Consider the following 26969-nt stretch of genomic DNA (forward strand, 5'->3'; position numbering starts at 1 on the left):
TAACAGTATGTCTGTATTCAAGTGTTTTGGTAGGTATTTCAAGCTTTCCTGCTCCAGCATTGGAATGCGGGGCATGAACGTTTTTTTTTTATTTTGAAAATCAACAGTTTGCATTATGCAATTAAAAATCCTAACCAATAAAGTAGGGAATAGCTATCCAACTGTTGTTTTAGTTGTATGTTACTTCATATTATAGTTATATCAATGTAAATCATTGTTTTCCCTTGTGTTTCTCATTCTTTCCCTGCCATGTCGTAAAATGTGGTGAACCCATCGCTGTATTTGCTCCAAAGCAAATATTGGCCTTTCTAGTTTAACCTTAAGATTTACATTGTGCTAGACATTACAAGTTGAAGCAATTCATTATCAGTTCAATATTTGCCTGTATGTTGCAGAGTTTGTGAAAGTGCTGTACTTCCCCATGAATGAGCTACAGACAAGGATAAATGGTAAGGACTTGTTTTTACCAGTTGTGCCCTTGTAGGAATAGGATCTTGCCTTGTCCTGGTTTTGTGGTTTTAGTAAAACAATTGAACTTGTGTATGCCAACTAGCTAACAAACATTTGCTACAGTTCTGGGACTGACAAAAAAATTTTCAACCAGACCTCCAGCAAATATTCTTAATAATTACTAGTACTGGTAACATGGGACTTGGAAGTGAGCAAATGTTCCAAAGTGGTTTGAAGTTGGTTTTGTATAGGAGTAAGAATTAACTTCATTAATGTTTTGTATACAAACTTTCATACTAAAACACATTCCTTGGCATAAGTAAAAAAAGACAAGTTCACCTCTCATCATTGCTCTGCTTGTTCTTTCTAGATTACACAAAGAAAGAGGGAGTGACGGTGGACTCCCTTGTCTACACGTACGCCATGGCCCTGCAGCTGAGTAAGGGGAAGGACCCTGTACAGAGAAGCCCTGGCAGGATCGACAAGAAGTAAAACTTCAGTGCAACAAAAAAACAGCTAATTAATAAAACCATTCCCTTAGTTTATTCCAATAACCTGCCCTACTTTTATTGGTTAGCTAATATTATGGAAACTCATCATGATCAATCCTGTCTTGTTGTCAGCTGAATGGGCCTCCTCTCCAATTCTAGGGGCCTGACCTTTGGAAGGGCCTGCTAGAAGCATGGTGTAGTCTGGTTAATATACGAATACGAAGCCAAGCCAACACAGACCTATGGGGTGAACAACTTGAACTCTTACCTTGACCCCAACTAGTTATAGTTTAGAAAAGAGTCCAGTGACCAAGTCAGTCTAGATTATAAGCATACTGTGACTTGTTATTAGTAATATTAATGTGTGTCAAATTGGGGGAAGTGGAATTCCAAAAGAAAAGTATATGGTGGAGAGAGATTGTAAAGCATGACTGTGTAATAATTGTGAAGGTGTGTCACTGATTAACTTCTTTCTTCATTTTGAGAAAAGTGAAGTCAAAAAGAAAATAACTTAGGATACTCTGAGTAATCTACCCAGACATGTGACATAGTCATTGGACATGTTGTGTTGATTTATTTACATAGACAGTAAATACATGTAGGAGTCAAACCTCCTAGTTTGGTTTACTTGGCATTTTTAAGTCTTCCAGTCTTCATTGTTCTCTGCATCAACTTAAACCTAGCTTTGTTATACTAATAGTTAAGTTCACTGACTCACAATGTGGTGAACTACATAATATTCTATGAGCCATACTATGGACTCTAAAAGACTGGAATTGCATGCTTTGGGCATAGTTAAATCATGTAAGTTACTTAGAAACTACATGTACCTACCGGTAACAAGGTTGTGATGTAAAGTGTACCTGTTTACACTTGCTACCTGTTTATGTATATGATCAGCTTTGATCCTAAGTGAAAGTAAGAATTTTTTTGCTAAAAGATAGTCTCTAAGGCATGTTTATTGTTGGTTTTGCTTTGTTGTTTTTGTTAAACAAAAAAGTTATAGGGCGGTATCTAGCGTAAACATGGCAGCCAAAAATTACCAAAATCTGCCAGAACATCTACTGGGAGGCTCACACTGAAGAACAAGTCTGGACACAGAGTACATTCTCTCCTATTCATCCAGACTCCTTCAGAATCTACATGTATCATGGTGAAACCTGTTTATGTACCAAAGTGAAATCTGTGTCTCGAAATGTACAATGTATATGTGCCAAGAATCTGATTCTCGTACAAGGATTCCATGTAGCCTGGTTATTTTAGCTAGTTTTAGCTAGGAAGTTCCATGTACACCAGCTCATGCAGCACATTGTGCATAATGTTGATTGCTGCTTATGTGTCAAGTCCTTCAAATTTGAATGTAGGATTTCTTTTTGTTGCCCAGATGGACAGTTATGAAAAGAAAACATGTCATAGGGCAATGTAAAATTGAAGACCTGACAGATACATGTATTTTCACCGAGGGTGCTACAAGCACATACAATGCTTGTTTGATTTCTTATATTTATGTGCGAAATTCAGAAATATCTTTTTTAATTGGTTTTCTCTGCACTTTCCAAAGTCTCTGCATGTGGAGTTGTTAACGTTTGTACTTTATGTATTACTACTACTACTAATTCTTGCTATGGTAAACATATGAGGTGCACAATAGAGCACATGTGATGTATAGATATTTATCTAAAAGATGGTTACATGTAGTCAGGTGGTTCTGAGTCATGGTTGGTGACAGTGAAGTTGCGCCATCTGGTGACAGGTTTGTAAATTGCACATATTTCACAAGATGAGATGATGAATGGGGGTCATGAATATATGTGGGTTACAAAAATGATAGTATCATAACAATGTTGGTATAGTCACCAGAATCAAAATGATTTTATGTTTAGTGGCTTGAGGAGAAACCGTATATGTGTCATAAAGCTGTGATCTCAGACAATATGTTGTAAAGCCAACAAATTCATCTTTTATGAACATGTATGTGTATAGTCTAACCATTGCTCTTCTACAGACCATTTGAAAGGCAGACTATTAACTATGTAGGTAGCATGGGAAAAAAAAGGTAAAAAAAAAAAGACGTGGTAGGGTAATCGTAGAAATTTTAGAAGTTATTGGCCAGGTTACAGGTATATTTCAGATAGAAAATTTGCTACAATTTTTAGGGGACGTCACTTATAGGTCCAGAATTGCATGTGTCCTAGAAATTGACACCAATAGTCTAAAGATGCATCCAAGAAAAACTCTGCATTGTCACAAATACATGTTTATTGGTAAAGTCTAAAGCATTTTGCCATTCAACATGGAGTAATAAAAACATCTACCCATACTAACACATGTATACTTGTCATCATTTCTCCTTGTGTACACATTTGCCACAAGACAGCTACATGTATATGTACTTCTAGTATTTGTTACAGCAACATTTAGTAGAAACTTCAACTTTGTTAACATTCACTGTCTATTTCTTCTGCAAAAGATGTTTCAAACACTCGTAAACATGTATTTGTTATGGAGCTAAGTAGCAGGGAGAAGGATGAAATACCATTGGATTCTATAAAACACTTGTCTCCACCAGACTCCTTTCCAGTCTATGCAGGTAAACTGCACCTTCTATGGCAAACTCCCCTTGCCAGCTACCAGTACATTCTTTTTAGGCCAGTTTCTACTATTCATTCAGCCTGCAAAGGAGTCTGGTGGAGACTAATAAAACACATACATAGTACATATTACAGACATTTCCTGTTGCTGTAATATGTAAAAAAACATCCACACTACTAAAACTTGATTGAATATTTGTAATACAGTTTCTGCTATGACAGTTCGAGACATTTCACTATAAAAAAAATAGTTGGAGAATTCAAATTTTCTAGTGACTTTTCAGTCAAATGTATTTGTTTTCTTCCTTGCGACCTAGGAATAATAATGGCTGGCATAGCCTACTCTTTCGAGCATTTTAAAACAAGTAAGTATTATTAATTGAGTCCACATACAGGGACCTGTTAGTATTACTGTTAGACCTCGCCAAAGTTGATGTGCCCAGTTTGCGTGGCGTGTTCCTGGGCTTGTTTCTGCCCCGTCAGACACGTGTTACACACCAGACAGCGCAGCGTGAAACCCGACACGTCCGTGAACTGGCGGTTGCTGCGAGCTTCAGTGGCAAACTCCTGCGCTAGGGCGAGGATGGAGTCGTCCGTTGTCGGGAAGATTGTCTTGGCGGGAAAGTTTGGGTCCAGCGCCTCCAGGTACAGAGCATCGTAGTGGATCCCATCGTACAGCAAGAGAACACGCTGGTCATACCTACTGTCTTCTCCAAAGCGGTCTATTCTGCAAGACTGAATGTCAACGACGTCTATTTCAGTCTCATAGACTTTAGATAAGATGGAGACTTCTATAGCCCCTCCCCAGCTCTCGGAATTCAGAATCCAAGCGCAGTACTCAGCATTGCTCTTTCCTAGGAGAGCTTCGTTGTAAAGAACAGCATTGGAGGCAACGACGTCTGCTATCAGATTCCTCATCTGTGTGGCACGTGACAGGTCCATGACTCCGCCCTCCATCACGAAACCGATGGCGGTGAACAGGCAGGAGTTGTTCGCTGGCACGACTTTCCGTGTCATCACTCCCTGCCCAGACAGGCTGAAGTTGCTATTACTGGTCGGGACTGTACGCCGGTTTGCTGGTACTGAAGTTGGGGGTGGTACTGGTGCCGGTGCTGCTGTCTTGCTCCTGTCTTCCTCTATCACTAACGTGTCACCAGAACATATGGGTAAACTGTTCAGCGGCGCAGTCTCCCCGTCAAACTTGATGGGATGGGGAGGGAAACCGATCAGGATCTTCTGTGACTCCTTCGGGATGTTGGTGAGCTCGGCGACGAGACGTTGAAGATCAGCGACCGTCGACTGTGTGGTCAGTCCCTTCATGAGGTGTTGCCCGTTTTTGGACTTGCATCGTAGTGTGAGAGCTGAACCGGCCCCGCTCATTGTTGTCGATTGCTTCTTATATTGAGGAAAAAGTGGACACATGTCACATTCTAAATTCTATTAAACCAAGGACGTTCTATCAGTAAATGTCCTTGACTAAACAAAGGTTGTGAGTCAGGATGAATCACACTGATCATGAAGGCTAGTGAGGCTTACATCCTTGGTGCATCATAGATAAAGAATTTGATTATGTTACTGTCTTCTATTATATCTTTGTACCTTAGAAAAAGATGGGGATCTTATTAGCTGTATAATGTCCTCGGTAATACGTAATATTAGACTTGGGCAAAAATAAACATGATTGTGAGCAAACTGGCCTTGGTGCTTAAATTGGAACACCTGGCAGTTATGTTATAATTTATAGCTTCAAAGACCTTAGGTGCTTCTTAGCACAGAGTATGTAGTAGCAATATTCACAGACGTAACGACAATTGACTTGTATAAACTACAACTCACCCACCGTTCTCTGAAATCTCCAAAATAAACAACAAAGACAGCTGTTCTAATTCAAACCTCTCCTACAAAATGGCGATTCGTATGGTCAGAGGTCAAATCCACCACCAACAAACACTTTTTATGATTACAATATAATCACGGGATGAAATCTTGAGACACATGGCTTCTAGAAATTAGATTTAATATTTTATATTTATAACGATGAATTAATTTGCTAGATTTCATTGTTAAACGGGATTTGCCTCTGTAACGCAAGATCGTATTTGCTTGGCTGCGGTGGCTGAGCAGAACTCGCTCCAAGATGTCTGACGACGGACGGAAATCGCCCTCGCGGCCGCCAGGTCAGTCGGAAAAGCTCTCCTACCTTTCATGTTTCCCACCGAAAAGTCACTTTAAGTACCCAAACTACACCATTATACGGTATCCTTAGACATAACGTTTGATTTTGGGAGTGCGGAAGTTTAATTTTTCGAGAACTGGCGCCCGAAAATTTGGTGTTCATTCATACGATAGCGTGGTTGAATGGGCGTTACGTGCTGATTACAAGGACAAATGTTGTTACGTAGCTGTCCTCTTTCTTCTACAACAAAGGGTACGACAGAGAAAGAACATTTTTAGTACATTGACGTGTCAAGGTCAATTCTTTGGATATTCATGTGATATATTGAATGGCATATGGGCTAGAAATTTGCCAAATTAATTGTGCAAGTTTTGTTCTGAACGCAAATTTGCCATCCACTTATTTTGGCGCGGGATTTGATGCCTACGTGTTCGTTACCACGGTTTCAGAAAAATTCCAATATCCTGTTGTGAACGGTTCATTTTCACTGTAAAGTCATTGGTACATAAAATGTCGTTCCTTCTAATACTACACATTATCTTTGATGGAAATTGTTAGTAAAAAATAATTTACAAACGCAGTTTCTCGGTAACCCAAAATGACAACGTCAGAAAACAATTATGACGACATTAATTTCTCTCTTCCCCATTTCGAATTGTTTGTCATCCACTTGGGACATCTTTCCTTCCATTTCCAGCAAATTGAGAGCTACCTCACACGGTTTATAAATAACCCAAGGCCAAGCGTATAAATGTGTCCAGAGTCCATATACAGTAGTTATTTTGGAGGTCTTCAAACCGTGTGATGTGCAGCCTGTCAAATTTTCAGGCCAGGTTGTTTGGAATGTTACAAGTCCTGTGCAGTAGGGCACACTGATCTACATTCATTGTGCATTCACTGGAACAAACCACTCTGTCAAGTGGGGGTTCCAGAGGACCAGCTTCACTCTCAGGGGGTCCAATTTCACCAGCATGCCTATTGGACCAGGTATTGTGGCTGCTTCGGTACACCTTTCTGTATGAGCAAATGATAGGTCTTTAAGTATGGCGGTTGCCAAGTCTATAGAAGGGTGTGAAAGGCAAGAATACCTACCATTCAAGTGCCTCCCCAGAATAGGCCTCCTCATGAAAGAGCTGCGTATCACATGACTTGGCTCTGATTGGCTGTTGGCCTGTCTGTCAATAGTGCTTATGTGCATCAGGTTTTCCGCTGCCCCATTTCTGGCCGGGTTGTCAGTTGCCGGTCACAGTTAGAAAGAGGGTGCCATAGAGAACAGTGCCTTTCTAGGTGAAATTGTATAAGAAATGAGGTGCCTATGTCTGACGACATGAGAACAAGAAAATTATCCTGTCCCGAAGTAGGCGTTACTGGTTCTGAGTTGGGAAATTTGGGGCCAGGTAGGTGGAATTTTCCTCTGACATGTGGTGGACTGTAGTTTCTGTTAGGTTTAAATCTCAGCTCACACAGTCACAGTCAAGTACAACATTTAGGTAACGTGTAGACTGTTATTCAGTTAAAATTACATATCTTGAGTATATTGTAGAAATTTGTGGTATGTTGTGTCAGCAGGAGCTTAAAGACTGTGTGTTGATCATGGTTTCTTTGCTATCATTATTCAAAACACATGCTGGATATGTCTTGCTGTAGTTTTGTCCCAAAATTGTATCACATTTGGTTTGTCAGAGTTTCCCACATTTTCTTTGTTTTCATGGCTGTCAAAACAATCTGGGGCTTGATAGGATGTGCACTTCCTGTCATGTATGTTGGTGTGAATATTCATCATTATATTGTTATGTCTAGAGATTTAATGTCTGAAAAAGCTATTGTGTCTAGATCACTTCCAAAATTGAAACAACTTTCCTTTCCCAGCTGAGAATTTTACCAAATTTTCCATATTGTTATCATAGTACTGTGTGTCCTGGAAATTTCCACTGAGGCCAAGTATGAGGTGTCAGTTTGGTTAGCATGGCCAACTCATGAGAACCAGCTGTATCAGGTTACACAGCAGAGCCCTGGGACTGGCTGGTTCTAAAGGCGTTTAGGGGGTGTTCTCTCTGCCGACAGGGGGTGTACCCAGGCAGTTTTTGGTACCATAGGGCGACAGTCTATCACTGTTTGATTTACACGTGATTGTACTTTGTCCGTCTCTGGTTGTGCAACCTTTGCGTCAGACGTAACAATGTTATATGTGCACTGTGTTGTTTACACACGTGACAGCATGACCTGAAATTTTGAGGGGCTGCTTGTTGCCATGGATATTTATATTTGAGCATTGTAATCTGATTGTGATATAGAAGCATTTTGCAGCTAAATGTTGGTATAAATAGTAGTACTTGTAAGGGCCAAGTGGTTTTGTGGAAGCCGGTAGTGAATGGTTCATTGGGCGGCCACCTGAAGAAAGTAAGTGTTCACATGATCAGTGCATGATCAGGGCATGGGTCTACATGCACATGGGGACTTCCTCCATAGGGGTGTCGTCACCTGCTTATGTACATATTTACATATTTAATTGTTCTACAGTCCTCTTGGGAAAGGACTTGTACAAAGATTAACAGCTGATCCAGTTTGTTTGGTGCAGGACTTCATTTCTTCACACTTCACAATGTAATTTGCTAGAAATGGAATGTTCCGTTGCAGTTTGCCTGCTAGTTTCAATAGTTTCCGTCCAGGATACAATTTGTCACATTGCCAACTGCCAAGAAGAGTTGCCATGGATGGAAAATTCCATTTAGGTGCAAGGGCAGGAAAATTGGAGCTAGAAGCTGATTTGATTTGACGTACTGGCCTCGTGACACAGACAAAGCTTATAATTTTATTTCCAGCCTTAAGTAAAATGTGGCACATGGCGCACATATGCTTAAGGGCTGTTGCTAATGAGGAATTTCATTATGTACACACAGACTTGACAGCCAGAGAGGGTGAGGCCTAGCCCCAAAAGGCACATATTGTCTAAATTTATCATAAGATTGGCTTAGCACCATTATTCCATTGATTTAGGACAGTCTTGTGTACATGTCTTTCAGGCAAACTTGTGTCTGATTCCTGCTCACGTCTTCCTACCACACGGCATTAGCCGGACTATACAATAGACATGTAATTGCTTTCGCTTTCACTCATTCCAGTTACATTTGTATGCCTGGCAGTGTTGGGGAATTGGAGTCAGGGGCTGATCTGATTCGATTTCGCTGCCTCAAAATTGAACTCGTGCTGAGGGCCGTTGCTAGAATGGGTTATTTGTGGTGTTCACGTATACTGCATCGTTTGTGTGTAATTTGCTTACTGCAGTTATAAATGGTTTTTGTGCAGTAGCACTAGCAGTGCCATGCTTTGGAAATCTAAGCTGGTATGATTTTAAGCACCAAAATTAGACTAAAGCATAGTGTAAGTCTGAAACAATTCTTTGTTTGTACCCAATACTAGGCAATAGACAAATGGGGAACAAAAAGGTCCATGGTATCTGATATGTTTATGTTACTGATAAATCATACATGTAAATGTATGTGTGTATTTTGTGTTGTAGTGCACCAAATGGACAGATGCTACATGACCCAGACTGGCCAGAGCATGTGAGGATGCGTAAATGAGTGCACCGAATAATTTATGCTTATAATTAGGTTGCCTCTGCCTTGCTGTTTTTTAAGAGATGCATGTTTATTTTTTGCAGCATCATGCCCTCAGCTGGCCAACTGCCCCACAGTGATTGTGATGGTGGGTCTGCCTGCCAGAGGCAAGACCTACATGTCCAAGAAACTCACCCGATACCTGAACTGGATTGGGGTCAAGTGCAGAGGTAGGGTCCTTTTTATACTGATGTTCTAAGATGTTCTTTTTAGTTCACCTTGAAACTTCAACTGAAAGTTCACTCACATAATTCATTTATTCCGTCATTTGGCATGTATTTTTGCAGTGGTTTCATTGCTAAAGGAGAGCTTTCTTTCATTAAGGTTATATGATCTACTGTATAACTATTTGATAGTCACAACAACACAAATTGATGAAAATTGCTCACCCCCTCCCTTCTCAGTGTTCAATGTTGGAGAGTACCGACGAAGTGCCGTCAAGGAATACAAGAAGTTTGACTTCTTCGACCCTCAGAACAAGGAGGCCATGAAGATTAGAAAGTGAGAAATATGTTCCTTTTCAACATTTTTAACTCAATCATGAATGATGGGTCAGTGTACATAGAATGCTGATGTGTTGAGGTTTCTTTGTTAACTCTATGTCACTGTACATGTAATTTTACCAGTTGTTAATGTCACTAAATTCAATACAAGTCAAAGAAAATATTACACATTGTATATTGTTACAGATGTATCAATGAAATGACTATTTGTGCTCATGGCATTTAGCCTTAAGTTTCCTTAATTTTATTCTTTACCACATTCACTTACACAATCATGTACATAATACTTGTACGTCATGTACAATACCTGTAACTTGCATCACGATATCTGACGCCTACCATTTTAAAGTCATTTCATCTATAACCTAATCGCATGTGTAATCTAAACTACATGTGATTCCATGTTGTTCAATCATCTATTTGTTTGTGTGTTTCCTCTGATTTTTTTCTCTGGAATATTCCCCCCGATGCCCCCATAGACAATGTGCCTTGGATGCCCTAGCTGACATGTCGTTGTGGCTTGAAGGGAGGGCGAAGTGGCCGTAAGTACAGCCGTGCGGCACGTGTTTAACCTGTCGGTGATGGTTCCAGGGACACAGACACAAACTCTTCCAACTCTCCTCAGGACAAAGGTTTCCCAACTGGACAAATGCCAACTTCTTAAGAAATTTGCAGACCAAATCTGCCTTCTGCCAAAGATAGAATTTATTACCAAAGTTTTATCATTCAAGCCCTGCTGTATAACCCAAGTTCTCTTGATTAAAATCTCATTACAGAAAAAAGCCCCCAATGACTTTTTCTAGCCAGCAAAAAATGTGAGAACAACCATTGGTAACAAACACCCCCCTCCCCCAAAATAAAATCAAAATTCATCTCTGTTTACTTAGTAGGCCTGTTTCTCAACCAGTGGACTATATATAGTACTTACATCAGCAGAGGAAATGATATTGAAGGAACATGAAAAGGAGATGCCCAGTTGGAAGGTTTGTTGCTGAAGTCCATGGACTAACCTTGGGCATATCGCCTTAGGCTTAACCCTGCCTTGTGTTTCTTTTTGTAGTAAAGTTTGTGAGCAGGCTATGGAAGATATGATTGGTTGGCTAGAGAATGAAGGTGATGTAGCTGTAAGTATGAAAATCTGAGAAAACTCTGATTGTTCAAATGACATATCAGTCTGAATGTTCACATTCATGATTGCCCAGTCTCACGGGCATCCAGATTGTGTTAGAGGCAACCAGTTGAGGTTGCCTTGTGATCATCTAAAGTTTGTTGAAAGACTAGATTTTCAGCAGCGACATCTGCTTATCATTCACCATTATATTATAATTACTCTATCATCTATGCAATTCTAACACAATGTTTCAAAGTTTTGTCTACATCTTAACAAAGTTTGATAAAATCCTTGATATGAAGATGACTCCTTTATTCTGTTAAGTATAGGTTTAGGTGCATATGTATAGATTTGCAGGATAATGGGCAAATGGATTGTTTGAAATTAAACAGATCTTATCAAGACAAGGAGCTTGTAATCTGTTGTATTCAGAAACAATTCAGTTTAACCTTAAAGTAGCCACTCAAAGCTTGGAGGGTGTGTCCTGACGGATGTTTTGTTTTGCAGGTTTTTGATGCAACCAACACGACTCGAGAGAGACGCCAGCTGGTTATGGACTACTGTCAAAAGGAGAAGAACTTCAAGGTATGTATGTGGACACATGAAGGGAAGTGGCCCAGGAATGGTAGTCTCCAATCCCATGCCCTTAACTTTTGCCTTGCTACATAACCTCCATATATCCAGTACCAGTTTGGTGCAAAATAGTTTCCATGTCAGGTTGAAGGTTAATCTCGACCACTTCAGTGGAGAGAGTTGTATTGGCCCCAGATACAGTACAGTGCATTTTAAATTACATTGTTCATCTTCTGACACTAATATGAGCACACTCCTCTCTCTCCAGGTCTTTTTCATTGAGTCAATGTGCGATGATCCGGAAGTGGTTGCAGAAAATGTGAAGGTAGGTGCAAATGAATAAAACATGCAAGTATATAACATTACTTCAAAGTGCCTTAAAATTGTCAAATTCGCTGCTATAAAACACTTCCCAAATGTACCCCTTTTACTAGTTTTATACTGCATGATGTTTGTGGAATATTTGAGCTCATTGATGATTTCTGATTTGCACTTCAATTTGATTTGCCTTTCTTCCGTCTTTTCCCAATGTTTTAATTCCCTTGCTTGCATCCTTCCAAACGTGTGTAAATGTTGCTGGCCCTTATCAAACTAATTAAGTCTTCGCAATGCTGGTCATCTTAAGTTTGGGACCACTGCATCACTATCAAATTCTATAGTCAATTATCGAGTACATGTATGTAGGTTGGCAAGACTGATGAATGTAAAAAAGTGATCTCTGAGTCTCAGTAGTCTTCTGTGAGCACGAACTTATCTCCAATCTCAAGTCCAATGATGTACGTGTAGCTCTCAATGAAGATTTCAAAATAATTTTTTTTCCAAAAATTTTGGAATGATTATTTCCAATAATTTTGAAATGTAACTTTCAAAAGAAAAGAAATCGTGGATTGTTATGAAAATATAGAATTTGAATACATTCTGATTTGCATAATCACATCTTAAAACTGGCTGCAAAAATCCTTCTTTTGAATTGTTTTCAATCACATATTTGACTCATTCGGCTTTGAAAATATGTACAAAAATTTCTATTTGGACTTCTTCTGTCCATTTTTAGATCACACTGCAGGACACCAGTAGCTCTTTTGCGGTAAGGTACCATTTCATGATGCCCTGGCCTACTACCCAGCACTTCTTAGGCATATATGAACTTAACTGATTTCTTTTACAGTTGTGGACAAATGTCTAAAAACACTAGACACAGGAACATTTTAAAAACTATGAAATATGTATTTTTATTAATCACAAATTTTTAGAAAGAATTAGAAATCGCCCATATAGCAACTTGGACTTGGAATCAACTTAATACATCATTGACAAAAATAACACCTGCTAAATATAAAAGGAAGTTTGCCATCTTAAGTGGCATTGAAAGCATTACCAGTGGATGGATTGGGGACCTTCAGCCTGGGTACTTTGATTTGAATTTCAAATTTAGAAATCTAAAGGTTGCTTTCTGAGTTTAACTTGACCAGTACTACATTGTAAACAAACAAGGTGTGTGGATCATAGCCACATTTTCCCCCGTTACTAGACAGAATGCTATCGCTACTCTCCATCTGTCCTAACAAATCTGAAGAATCCATGCCTATCCTTCCTCAACCAATAAAGCAATGAATCAAGCAAAGCATGACACACAACGTCGATGTATCCATATCCACTGACGGCATTATAGAATAGTCCCTGAAATTTAAGAAAGACAAATTGAGAAAGTCACAAGTAAGGCTGTTCTGTCACAGACATACTGCTATTGTAGTAAACTTGGCATAGAGTGTGGCAAAACTCTTTGATGATAGCATGTCGAAATTGAAAGAATGGTGCAGCTATGTTTTAACAAACTACTGGTAATCATACTTTCATACTGTGAAAGAAACCTGTTACATAACTCTTGGCTCTGGTTCTATGGAAAACCAACTCAAAGGCCTGCCAATTTCTGAAAGGTCTGTTTGTCTGTTGTCGGATGACCTTGAACCATTCGCAGGCGACCTTGAGCTTCCCACCCGCCCTCACGTCTCACTCTTTGCATGCAGGGGCATGAGGAATTGGGGGAGATATCAGAAGGACGCGGTGCCGCTGCGCCGTTCAGGCGTGATGTCGGCGTAAGTTTCCCCCCCACACTGCATGTCAGGGTATCATGGTTAAACTGAGGAGCGCTTTTCATGTTCTCACACAAGGCTGGTTTTCTTCATGTATGCCAACATTCTTTGGTTAGGCTTCTATTGATAGTCCAGTTCAGCATTGTTTCTTTACACCGGCAGTCTAAGAACCAACAGACTAGTGTGGCATGTGAAGGAGGGACCTTACATTGTAATGTTGGCATGCAAGCAGAAATTATGACCTTGTACTTGACTGGTGGTGAACACATACATCGTACAATACACCTTCAATGTTTTACCAACATTAGAAGGTTTCTTCTCAGATCTAAGACATAAGACGATTGTCATGGAAAACCATGGTACTAGGTGCATTGCACGATGTATGTGACTGGGGGTTTAGGTTCATAACATGCACATACTGTATTCAATCCAAGCACAGAAAGCACATACTTGTATGAAACTTAGTTCTCAAACTGGTGATGGTTTTCTAATTGGCCTTTTGCAGTAATTTCAGATTAACAGTGTTCAGCTACAGTAAAGCTACACATTTGTGGTTTCATCATAATCGGTCCAATGCATTTTTGTGACACCGTTCTACTGTTATATGAAAGAAAATTTGTGATAAAAGTAATCCACACTGTCTTTCTCTGTTCCAAATCCAACTGCTTTTCAATCTTCTAAGATAATATTTAATTAAAACACAGCAAGTATTCAAGATATAAGAAGCAACTAAAATAGACAAATTAAGCACTGTAGATTCTTGCATAGACTATTTTTACGCACTGTACAAGGGTATTGTACAGTGCGTAGAACCAAATTAAGCAATCATCCTATTGAACCTATTGTCTAACTTGTAAGTTAAAGTATCTCTCCCCATTCAACATGCCTGCATGTTCCCAAAGCTCATCTGCTAAAATTGTTCAAGGTAGTCCAAGACCTTTGAAAGGATGTTTTAAATCCTTCCCCTTCATGCATCCAATAGCACAAAACTCTGATCATTTCTGTGGAAGGACTTACTTTTTCCTTCTGTGCGATGTTGATACTGCCTGCGCTTTTTTGCACTTTTTTTTTTGCATCTTCACTTTCTTGCCCCCCTCCCTCCGTCACCCTACCATGTTGCATGTACTATTGCATGATATATTTAAACCACAGGAAAAGAGTTTGTCTCGATCTGTTATGACAAATTTTGTATACAGAAAATAACTTAATCTCAATCTATAGTAGTTAAGCAAACAGGACCCATTCTAAATAAGAGTACAATTCGAACGGAAGATTAAATTTGAATATGACAATTTCTGGGTTTGAAACAGACTTAGACCAGAGGATTTGTCAGATAATTTTGTTGCAGAATCAATGATTTTTATTTCTCCTTTCATGACCAATGTCACAAATAATGTTATATGACAACTATGAAAACCTGTGGGCTTTGGGTAATTCTGATAAAGTTTCAATTTCAGAATATGGTTTGAGATGAACATGCCTTTATGAATGGTTGTAACATCAAAACATTTTGTTGGATTTTCCCATTCAACATGACCAGACTTCAGCTACACTGTCAAGTGTAAGCACTAGTGATTCAGTCGTGACCAGTTTTCCCTCTTGGTTGCAGGAAGTGAAGGTGAACAGCCCAGACTACAGGAACATGAACAAGGACGAGGCCATGAGAGACTTTCTGGAGCGGATCCGCATGTACCAGAAGAGTTACGAACCTCTCGACACTGAATACGACAAGTAGGATCATCTATGTACTTCATGGACTTGTTTAAAGTTGCAACAATGGCCACCTAGGTATTGAAGCCTATGGCCACTGTAGATCATTTTTTGTTCTTTGAGGTTAAAACTTAAAAGTCTTTTTTTTTTTTGCTCACCTCCAGGGAGAAGTCCTTCATCCAAGTGCACAATGTCGGCCAGCGTTTCCTCGTGAACCAGATCCAGGACCACGTCCAGAGCAAGATCTGCTACTACCTGATGAACATCCATGTTCTCCCCAGGAGCATCTACCTTACTCGGGTAAGGAGAATCCACTGGTTGATCATTGAGAATTGTCTTGTTTGTAGAATTTAGGTTTAGCATAGCATTTAGACTTGGATAAGGTCTCACATTGGGGTCTGTCATACCGTCTTTTGACACAATTTGTTAATAGACAATCATAGAAAAGCTCTTGACTGTCTTTACGAAAATTGATTCAGCATGGTGAAAGTGAGTTGAACATCAAGGGCCGTATCGGCGGCGACTCCTCCCTCTCCTTCCGCGGCCGACAGTTCGCCAACGCGCTGGCGAAGTTCATGGAAGAACAGGACGTCAACAACCTGAAGGTGTGGACCAGCCAGCTGAAGCGCACCATCGAGACGGCCGGCGGCTTCCACGCACCCATCGAACAGTGGAAGGCTCTGAACGAGATTGATGCGGTAAGTAGTGCTCTGCTGTTCTTAGCACTTTCATGGAGAATCTATTGTCTTTTTTATCTGTAACACTGCATAAGTTAGATTTTAGGGGAAGAGGGCTGCAATTTTGTAAATGTTTTTCTGGTTGTGGGTGGGTGTTTCTTGCAGTATAGTTTTATGCTTATAGTCTCAGTATTCAAGTGTTTGTAGCCTTACATATGTCATTTTACCATGATAACTTGTTCTGTTTCCAAAATCTTCACCCCTTTTTGTAGTTACATTGTAGTTATTTGGTTGGGAGACAATAGCAAGTAGTGCATGCATCTAATAGGTATTCCAACCAAACTATAAAGACACGCAAACTTGTGATAATTTTTGTACTAAAATATAAAGACCCCCACAACACTTGTGATCAAAATTATCTATTGTTAAAAAGTACATGTTTTTAAATGACTCCTATAATTCAAACTGTTACTGAGAAATTTAATGACTGGAAGTTGCCAACCACCAGCCACCTCGGTGGCCGGGTCCCTGGTGACTTGTCCAGCTGCGGTGTTGGAATACCTACGTTTGTGTTCCTTAACCATGCTGCAGGGGGTGTGTGAGGAAATGACATACGAGGAGATCCAAGAGAAGTACCCCGAGGAGTTTGCTATGCGGGATCAGGACAAGTACCACTACCGGTACCCTCGCGGGGAGGTGAGTCGCTGGGGAGGCAGGTAGCCAGTTGGTTAGTTAGTTAGTGTGTAAGACGGAGGCAGAGGTGTGCCTCCGCTGTGTCTCCTTACTGCACGTGTGCTGCTCAGCAAGGTGTGTTTTTTTAGACAGGTGAAAAAACCCTGTGCTCCTCTCAACGAGTAAAGGCATGTTTCCTTTGTGCAAGTGCTGCACCTAGGCAATGGCACAGTATTGAGGTCATCTGAGAGCTCAGACTGGCAGCAGCTCCAAGCCCTGGTAGTCTACACAAAATAATTGTGTCGACGTGACTTGATTCTTTGGCTGCCAAGATGCAGTGCTGTAGAGAATAGAAGTTGGCTCTAGTGTTTGGATGGCTACAAGCTTTTTCAGCTCATTTTTGCTGTATATGGACGATAGCACAAGTGGAAACGTCCACAGTGACATTGTGCTGAATTTTAGATGTAGGAAGACAAAATGGTTCAAAAGGTGGCCAAACATTTAAATATCTGTATCAACAAAAGAAAAGTTAACAAAATACAGAATAATATCCCAATGTCCACCACTAGAGTCTTGAAATCTGGTGTGCAAAAAAAGCTCACAGATAGAATTTTATTCTAAATATATACAGTCCTGCATGGACTTTTGAAAAGAAAACAAAGCCTTGCAGAGTGGCCACATGTGCAGAAAGCAGTGCAGCAGTGCCCCCTACCCACTCCTCCCAACATTGCAGTACAATCTTGTGTGGCTGGAATTTGCAGGGTAAGTGGGAGGAGATGACTTACGCGGAAATAGCTCGCGACTTTCCCGCCCAGCTGGCTAAGCGGGATGGCGACAAGTATCACGTGCCACACCCTTCCGGGGAGGTGAGCCTCGTCATAACAACCCCTCTGTCATCTGTTCAGCTGTTCCCTCACTCCCTCGCTTCGTAACTGTTACAGCTGCATCTTCTGCACAGTTCAACACCATCTCTTCATGTTGTCTCAGCTCATTTTTCTCACTTTTTCAGTGAAAGATCGGTTCCTTTTTCCAGCTAAAAGCTGGCAGATTGCACATCTCAATTCAACTCTAAAGTGCTTGCTAAGCCTTCTCTAGAGTTCAGATTTTTTTAGAGGAAATCCCAAAGCAACAGACAATGCTTAGCATTTAGTGCCTATATCATCTGCACAGTTCGAGGCCCTAAAATGTCCAACTTAATTCAACACTTTTTTGAGAAACGCTGTAAAGGTTATACTACTTATCACAGATTGTATTAAGGATACACATTCATCAACCAAATTTAGACAAAGTACATGCGAGGTGAAGAACCATAAATTGACTGGATTCCTCAGTCCAGAATTTGACAATGTTAGATTAGAATAGCAGACCTGCGTTAGACCCTTTCCAAGCGCAAAATAAAGTCATCTCGAATGCATTCTCTTTACTGTCACATTCAATGTGGCAATGTAATTTTGTGCAGTAAACTGCATTTTCTACCCACGTGTTCAGCAAATCTGTCCACTCATCCATTGTTGTTGTGTTGTCGTGGTTTGGTGACTGTTGCGTAAAGAATGTGTTTTACTAAGAGTAACAAATGTTATAATGAATAACAGGCAATACTGGTTATTAATGGTAAGAATTAATATACATTTTTGTTCTGTAACTTCGTTGTGAACATTTCTGGTGTACAAGTAACACCCATAACTTGATAAGGCACTTGTGAAGATAAATAGAACTTGGTTGTTAAAGAATGTTGGAGTAAATATGGCTGAAAGCCAGCAGAAACCTGGGTTTTGGTTGCATGATTGTTGGAATCTAAATTATTGGTACTAGTATGCAAAGATGACTTAAAGAAACGTACTTCACCACCATCACAATCCTCCCTTCTTCATTATTGATTTGCACTTGGCCTTTGAACATTGATCATTTTCCATCATGACTCAGAGACACACTGTTAAGGTGTCTTCATTTCCCCCTTTAGCATGCAACCAATCATATGTACATGTATATGTATTATAATAACACAACATAACTTTTGTTCCTTTGGAGATCAGGTTCTTCAGCAAAAAAGATTGTATACTAGTATATTTGTACATAATACATGTATATGTACATTAAGAAATAGACCATTTATTCAATATCAAATCTTTCTACAATTTGTAAGGGATTGGGTCCCTCTGTATTATGGTTTCTTAACACCAGATAGTGTTGGAAATATAAAAGATCTGTCAATTAAAGAGAAGAGATTTCTCTAGTGACTTTCTAAGCAGCAACTGTTGTGATGGAGACCCATCATTCTGACTATGTTTTTATTTCCCCCAGTCATATCAAGACCTGGTGGCCCGCCTGGAGCCTGTGATTATGGTAAGTGCTACTCAAAACATCCACGGGGCGATACTACAACCAGAAGTGATTGCTACAAAACCTACACTGTTCAAAAACAGATTTGACACAGACATCTTAGTTTTCAGTACTTTCTGTATTTTCTCATAGTCATCATGATGAAAATGTGCATTGTGTGTTCTAAAAGGTTGTCTGATATTTATTCCATGAACAGCATTATCACTGAGTTGTTGGCAATCTTTCAAAGTTGTGCTGGACAAATATTGCATTTCTTTTAAGTTCACATTTCTATATCATATAGTCCATATAGAGACACAGATGCTAACGTCTGACCTATGTTTTCTCCCTCCAGGAGCTGGAGAGACAGACCAACGTGCTGGTCATCTGTCATCAGGCTGTCATGAGATGTCTGCTGGCGTACTTCCTGGATAAGAACTCAGGTGAATTATCTTTATTTTCTCCCACATGATGTCTTATCTTTCAGAACAATGTACTTTTACAATAGATCAAGATCAATGTACAGTTGCAGATGAACATTGCACTAGTGCATATACATGTACCTATAAAGGGGAGGCAAATGTGCTCATATCAAATTCAAGCAATGCTGTTGAGGAGCAAAGCCTGACTAATTTGCAAGACACTGCTGCAAAATTACTGACATTACTCCATTGATTTTCATACTTTTAGATGATCTTCCATATCTGAAAGTGCCCCTACACACAGTCATGAAGCTGACCCCTATGGCTTATGGTAAGTCCTACTTTTGTCAACAACATACTCGTAGTTCTTCAGTTATTTAGTACTTTGTTATTAGGTTGGTTCACCAGGATGGAATGTGTATGGTTGATGTGTTTTTATTGTCGTGCTCTCCAGGTTGTAAGGTGGAGTCCTTTTACCTGAATATTGAAGCTGTCAACACACACAGAGAGAGACCAAAGGTAGGGCAGCCCATCAGTATGAACTTAATGGACCATAAATATTGTACCCTCCGATTCCCATTTCTTCATACAACAACAGTTTAGTATTACTGATGTTTCGCCCATATTAGTTAGGTTTTGTTGCAGAGTTTGTGTATACATACCCTACATCTACATCAATTTGATTTCCAGTTCTCTTTTTCATTCCTTTATTTGTATTTATTCTTCATGGCAGCAATGATCTTGAAAATCAGACTCTGGTGGTGGGCTTGTTTAGTACTGCATTGTGGTTTGCTTGCCCAAAATTTGTAGTGTGCTTGAAGAGTGTGCACGTTGAGGTCGCTTCCTTTATTGATTTGGCCTGAAGTGATAGCTGTTACTAAGGATGCCCCTGATTACTCCAGAGAGAAATTGTCTCTATCTTAATGGAAGATTGAAAAATAATTTTTGCAAAGTCTTGCTCCTTAACTCTTGTGTTAGCTCAGTTGTTGCTCCTTTTGGTGATAGTGCTATGTTTCTATTTTGAAGTGTAGATGTTCTTCCTCATTGTTCTATGTTTAAACAAGTTCTGTTTTTGTGTCTTGTGTTCCTGTGTTCTGTTGTGCCTGCTCGCAGCTTGCGAAAGCCAGGGAGAATCAGAATAATAATCCAGGTAAAGTAGAGAGTGGAGTTCAGTTGCACCCGATTGCAAGAAACAGGTTGAAATCATACTTCATTGCTTAGGCTTTAAGTTGAGAACAGAGATAGATTGAAGAGGGTTTTTTGTGCAATTTCATGTAGGGTCAAGTGTGAAGTTGTATGCATATATGTATGTTGCTCAGCTGCAAGTTCTGTCTGTGATCAGAAGCCTTACAAGTAGCATTGTTAGAAGTTTGCAGCACATGCATGACAAGCATTGTTCTGTCTGCAATGACCCTGCTTCTTTGGTTTGCACAGGAGCTTGATATGGAGTTGTGTAAAATGTAACTAAGTAACAGCTATGGGAACTGATGCATGCCATATGCATGTTTTGCCATAGGATCAGTGCTCGAGTGCCCCCACTGCTGAGTTGGCTGCTGTCCAACTGTCTGTAGAGTGCTCTGCCTCAGGGGTTAGTTAAACTTCTAGCGATTTACTGTGTGTTTTTGTTTGTTTGTTGCGTTACTTGTTGGAGCATTCCCTCTCGTTTTGTTGAGCTGTATTTTGGCAGTTGCAGGTTGAAAGTTGCACTGGTGTTGCACCAATTTTGTGGTTGTCTTTTGTTTCAGTGAAGAGAATTTTATTTTCAATATTGCTCGTTGAGACCTTCAAACTATTGTTCAAATTGTGCCAAAATTTGTGGCAAGCAATTTACCATCAAATACTTTTTGACAGTGCTTGCTTTCTCTTGTCATCCTTATCTCACTTTTCTCAGCTATGTTTTCCAGTCAGAATCTCAATGTTTGTTTTTGTATGTACTTCAGGCAAGGGCATTATAGTTCTGTTCAATATGGAAGCAGTGGTGAACAATTTCCAGAAAAAATGCTAGACAGACTATTCACATTGAGATGTTTGTAGCGTTTTGAAATTGGCCTTTGTTCAAGGAAACACAAATGACCTGTTCTACAGCAGGGTTTGTCACGACTGGTACACCACATTTAGATACATTTGTTTCTAAATCCAGATTGCTCTTTCAGTCCATAGCCTGTCCAGTTATAGTGTTTTATTCCAGTTGGAATGATTGATTGATCAGTCTGTTTGTTCCCTGTGGTTTCAGAACACTGACCCCCAGAGAAAGAGTGAAGATGCATTGGAGACAGTGCCAGACCACTACTGAAGGAGACAGGGACACACCATGGCAAGAACCAGATCCAACTGGCAAGTTTAGATCACAAGGGAACTCGGCAAAGACTGAAAAGTACTATTTAATGTTGGAAGAATGATAACTGTGATACAAGAAAAGTATATTTACTAAATAAAAAGTATGTATACAATATAGGCTGGAAATTATATATCAGAAAATATCCAAGAGCATTTATGATGGGACAGCTAACACTGGACACTTTGAATGGGAGAGGTTACTTTTTTAGTAAGTGTACCAACTTTAGAACTATCTAAACCATGTGTCAATGTAGTACATCTAGTGACCTTTCTCATGTCAGCTAAAAGACCAAGTGTCTTTTGTTCTGCCCTGATGAAGATATCTGTCTTAAAGACATGTCTTGGACATTGAAAACACCGAAATGTCAAAGTGACCAGTGTTAGTTGGGCCACATCCCGCTTCCTTGCTGCTGAACCGTCCTGTGGATGTCAGTACTTGTAAAAAGCTATAGGTTCTGAGATACCTTATTTTGATGTACATATGTGATTATAAAAGGCCATAATGACTTAAATTACTGTAAAGTAGATGAGTTAACAAGATGATGAGAATACTGTAAAATGTGTCATTTTTGTGTTGCTACATTTTGAGAAGTTTGAAGCTAGTTGGCAGGACGTCATTTCAGAGGTAAACATTTCTCAAACTAGCTCTGATTAATTCATGTTTGTAATGCCCAGTGTAGAGGTTTTAGCCCAATTCATCAAAATTAAAAACACGCCAAAGAAAATTCTACTATACATGTATTTGCCAGATAAGAAACTTAGCTGTGCAATTAGGTTAAATGAAGTCTTCTCATACATTACAGCTATCAATATTGTTTTATCATTGTGTACAAAATGGGACAGAGTAATAGGATGGAGAGAGTAATTTGTGGTTAACAATGTTAACAGACAGGTGTACCTTCACACGTGTAACAAAGTCTAGTGTATATTTTGTGACGGTTGCTCCAACACTGTGAACTATTGTTGTACCGGTACTCAATAGTTTCACTCAATCTTTTAACAAGTTGTTTGCATACTGTAGCAGAAAATTATTTTGTTACATTTCATACTACAAAATGACATCAGCAATTACACTAAAGATCAGTTTTTAATGTGCGTTGGATTTTGGATTGCAATGTGACCGTTGTAATACACAAGGAATAAGCAGTGCAAAATTGGAAAATGCTTAATACTTTTGAGAAACGAAAGTAACACTTGGATGGTAATGTTTACGATTGTCCAACATACATTTAGTATTAGGCCAGGAAAGCTGTCATGTCAGAGACTCGAAGACTTAAGGTTCTGTTGTCGTATTGTGCCAATTCGGAAGTCAAAGAAAACGTCTCAGACATATGTTGTAGTTTTTCCTATGGAAAAAACCTGACTGCTGTTTCTGTCAATTGGTACATATAAATGTATGTATGTAGGTGTTCAAGTACATGTAAGTATTTTGTGCCAATAACTGGGAAAATGGTTGTTGCTATTGAGATACTGTGAAGTTTCTGCAGATGTACATGTAGAATTACCATGTATGTGTACCATATTATTTCCCTGTATGAAGTTTGTGTAAGTGTACAGTAATGTGTATATCTTGTAGGCTAGGCATACGGGTGTGTTGAATTTTTCATATGTGGTAAAAGAATTCTATTTATTCCAGGTGGAAAGTGTCAATATAATTCACAACATCCAAGGAACATGTGAAATTTTCCAATATAGCAAGTCTATCTCCTGACCATGATGTAACTGCTGATCAGTCTTATGTAAAATTATAGGGTAACTTTGTCAATCTGACAACAGAAAAGGGTCTAGCCTATTGAGGATACACAAAACTTCAAACAATGCGAGCCAATAAAAGTACATGTACATGTATCTTACTCTAGTCTCATCTTGACATATGTTCCCAAAAAGTTACCAAAACACACCAAATCACCCAAGAATAATATTCCTAATTCTTAAAGAGGGAAATGAGTAAGTTGGCCAAATCATCTGTGAGTTCATCATCTGTACATATGATTCCCAGTCCAAGTACATTGTATTTTCGATGTCAACTGTACATCTTGTCGACATCGAAAATTTGGAGGTATGTGTTTTTACCTTACAAAAACAGTCACTGATTGAAGAATATTGTACTAACAGTAGTCAATCAGAAATCAGGAATGTCGTATCTCCGCAGAATTTTGTTAGTTCCTGATGCAGATATCAGCTGAGTATCGAGACGTCTAGCTAGTTGTCACAGGTCTTGATGAAGATGGCCATGACATCAGCCATGCCCACATTTGCCGAGTCTGCATGGCACAAGAAATGTGAATGCGTTAATAGTTAATACATTTGCACACTGAAAATCACGGTCTACTAGTATCTTCCAGGCCTATTCACGACGAATCACCCACTGCAAAAATACCAATAAGGTCATTTCTAAAATGGAGGTAAGCTACATGAGAACTCCCGACGGGTACTCAGTACATGTTTACCTTGCGAATAATCGACGCTTCCGGGCAGCTTAGAATACACGATGCGAGGATAGCGGCCGTCTTCACTTCTCTCCCAAGTACAGAAGTTTGAGTTTTGGTCAAGGACAGTCAGCCAGCCGCGTTCACTTGCGCAGTTGTTGGTCAGAGCGATGTGGAACCGCCTATCAAAGATCCTTAACAGAAATGGTCAAATAGATGAGTACGACACTTTCCAAAGGCTAAGGAAATGCTAATCAACTATTTCTAACCATGTTGTACGACTCTACGCGGTCCTAACTTCTAAAGTATATTACGTATGCTAACAGTATTGTGTGCTTATATAATTACCTCGTCGTCGACCCATACATTGCATAATGCCAGTCGCCGTCTATGGAAAAGAAGTCGGTCGTTGCAGTCTTGAGGTCCGTCCATGGCGAAGACACGAGCCGGTCCTTGGAGAACCAGCTGTTCTTGTCACTCCCTGTCCCGTTGAAGATGATGTCCCGAGTCTCCATATTTGGACTGAACGTGTACAGAGACACCTTCACCTGGTAGCCAACGAAGACCAGAACAACGTCTATTTCGCGTGACCATGGCTGCTATGCAGCTAGATTTTGATATACTGTATACATACATGCATATCGGAAACTTCTAATCCATGTTCATGGATGTTGGCAATAGTAATTCGGTATCTTGATGAACTGGAATAACACCCTTTTCGTTGATTTCGCGGTCTTTTCCCTCCGTCGATCGAGTCGTTAAAGCCCTCCCTTGCCAAGACATTTTCAGAAAACCCCCCTTAAGAGCACAGTCACATTTCCAAGCTGGGGCCCGGGCGGGTTGTTTGCGTGAACAAAAAATAAACAATTTGTATATACAAATATATTTGAGTACTAGTATACACAAAAAGTGCTCAAACTTTTTTTGTGTGCTTTGCTGTCTTATATCATAATTTTCGTTCCATACGACTGCCCGGCCGGGACCCGGGTTGGGAAATGTGACCGCGCCTTAACGCGGCACCTATTTATCATCATACTATTGAAAGTCGTTGAGGGTATACGTTTGGTACCTGTGTGACGTTCAGTGTTTCCCACACATCGACGTCCCTGCTCCTGTAGTGCCCCTGCCCCGCCACCTCCGGGTCCCCGGGCATGTCGGACGGCGTATCGGCGGCGCTCCAGAGTGGGTGACTTCTTTCGTTCACATTCGACACGATCTTGAACACCAGTTTCCATTCACATGCTGTGGCAACAGAGAAATACCCAGCTATTTATAAGAATTGTTAGTACACTGAAATGTTCAGTGCCAACAAAGTTGTCAACCGTTATGTAATATTCCAGGGAAGTCCAGCTAACGATAGATGATTCATCCAGTGGATTGGCATTGTAATTGCGTTTCTGGTCAATTAACGCATGCAATGCCGGTGCATGGTGCCTTGTGTTACAAACAAAACCATCCATTTGTTGTAGAGGTGCTTAAATAAATCATCGTGCAGGTAATGTGATCTAGGTAACTTTACTAGGTTACCCTCGTGGCCCAGTGCCTGGAGGAAGTGTTCCCCTTTTTCTTGTGCTATATTTTCAGTCCGGCTGCGAGAAAATTAACAATCAATAAGTATCTACAACAACCTTTCCCGTCACAACAGCTGACATTTGTACGACACATCTACAACTGTCCAAACTTTGGCAAAAACCCTCAGTTTGCTGTCGTAGAGCTAGACCTACGTAGTGTACCTGCACCGTGTATCAGTCGTTTTACCGTCCGAACGCAGCTTCCATTGCCTAATAAAGTTGCCACACAAGTTACCGTCGGATTGTTTCTATGTTTTTCTTTTTTGTGTATAGTATCCTAACAGGGACTGGAAACATGGATGTAGAAACCGATGATAATTTTTAAGACTACGACCAATCAAACATAACATTGTTACCGGTCGTGCGGTCACATTCGCTGTAGGTCGCCATACTATTTTTATGTCTAAGAGTTTTCAAGCAAGCTTTGACCGAATAACCACCGACAAAACACGAAGACAAGCTTTATGGTGACAAGGCTGCTGAATTTTGTATAACTTCCATATTACATGCACGACTAGCTATAGCCCACAATACCCCTTACTAATGTTGCGATGGAACAGCGATCGTATGATGAATGTGAACAGGCCTTTACTCACGTATCTCTGGCTCCGGACACGAGACCGGGTTCTCAGCCTGTTTCACCTCCAACTGAGCCTGCCGTGCTTCCACTTGGGCCTGCCTCGCCTCCAAGTTAGCCAGCCTCCGCTGCAGTCCGACTGTGTCGGCGTTAACGCCACTGGATTCAGCTCCCCAGCAGCACGACCCGGGCTGGTAACAAGGCAGAGTGGTTCTCTGAGCGGCGGTGTGGTGGCCGCAGAGGCAGATAACCAGGAGGATGATCCTCTGTGCTGTAATCGCCATGGTGGTGAAAAAGTAACGCGAATAACTCAGTTAGCTGTTCTCCTAACAAAATCGTGCGAGTTCCTCCTCGTCGGAATGATCCGATCCTCGAAGTTTTTCACCTGTTTTCTCAACAAAAACCATGCTCAACAAAGGTCATGGAGGGTCTTCGGCGCATTAACATACTGCGGCATGCAATACTTCTCTTTTCTTCTACAGCCATGGCGTTGTGTGACACTGCACTGTCTGTTTTTGTAAACTGACACTGGTCGATGTTGTAGTCAGCACAATCGGTGGAATAGTTCATTCTCTTTAATTCTATCCTATGGGGGTACCGGTAATGGGTGTTGTTTGTTCACAGTAGTGACAAACTTTTTCATTAAA

The 26969-nt window shown here is 40.2% G+C and overlaps 3 protein-coding genes and 1 pseudogene across 12 annotated transcripts in view; 1 reads left to right on the forward strand and 3 right to left on the reverse strand.

Moving 5' to 3' along the window:
- Positions 1–423, reverse strand: part of LOC109476970 (ubiquitin thioesterase OTU1-like) — a 2621-nt gene extending 2198 nt beyond the window's left edge. The window contains 1 exon segment of the mRNA XM_019777986.1: positions 416–423. Coding sequence (XP_019633545.1) covers positions 416–423 — 8 coding nt within the window.
- A 3390-nt stretch (positions 424–3813) lies between these two features.
- Positions 3814–5467, reverse strand: LOC109477272 (annotated as a pseudogene).
- Positions 5468–5605: 138 nt separating this feature from the next.
- LOC109477270 (6-phosphofructo-2-kinase/fructose-2,6-bisphosphatase 1-like) lies at positions 5606–23589 on the forward strand. Of its 10 annotated transcripts, none has more exons than XM_019778360.1 (17): positions 5606–5709; positions 9373–9498; positions 9733–9829; positions 10892–10955; positions 11450–11527; positions 11784–11840; positions 13543–13611; positions 15218–15339; positions 15483–15618; positions 15798–16016; positions 16587–16691; positions 18969–19010; positions 19342–19429; positions 19677–19739; positions 19863–19927; positions 20925–20996; positions 21642–23585. In XM_019778360.1, the coding sequence occupies exons 1-17, from the start codon at positions 5670–5672 to the stop codon at positions 21699–21701; spliced, it is 1503 nt and encodes a 500-aa protein (XP_019633919.1). In that variant the 5' UTR covers positions 5606–5669; the 3' UTR covers positions 21702–23585. The 10 variants fall into 10 exon arrangements, with proteins under 10 accessions (XP_019633919.1, XP_019633920.1, XP_019633916.1 ...); XM_019778361.1 differs by lacking the exon at positions 5606–5709 and adding an exon at positions 6338–6695 and having other exon boundaries at positions 21642–23586; XM_019778357.1 differs by lacking the exons at positions 5606–5709; positions 16587–16691 and adding exons at positions 6911–7105; positions 17429–17533 and having other exon boundaries at positions 21642–23589.
- Positions 23590–23878: 289 nt separating this feature from the next.
- On the reverse strand, positions 23879–26822 carry LOC109477277. Its single transcript, XM_019778372.1, has 5 exons — positions 26342–26822; positions 25244–25416; positions 24523–24722; positions 24196–24368; positions 23879–24009 (listed from the first exon to the last, which is right to left on the reverse strand). The coding sequence occupies exons 1-5, from the start codon at positions 26604–26606 to the stop codon at positions 23948–23950; spliced, it is 873 nt and encodes a 290-aa protein (XP_019633931.1). The 5' UTR covers positions 26607–26822; the 3' UTR covers positions 23879–23947.
- Between the last annotated feature and the right edge of the window lie 147 nt (positions 26823–26969).

The sequence above is a fragment of the Branchiostoma belcheri genome, unplaced genomic scaffold, assembly GCF_001625305.1.
Source record: "Branchiostoma belcheri isolate BF01 breed outbred unplaced genomic scaffold, Haploidv18h27 scaffold4, whole genome shotgun sequence".
NCBI lineage: Eukaryota > Metazoa > Chordata > Leptocardii > Amphioxiformes > Branchiostomatidae > Branchiostoma > Branchiostoma belcheri.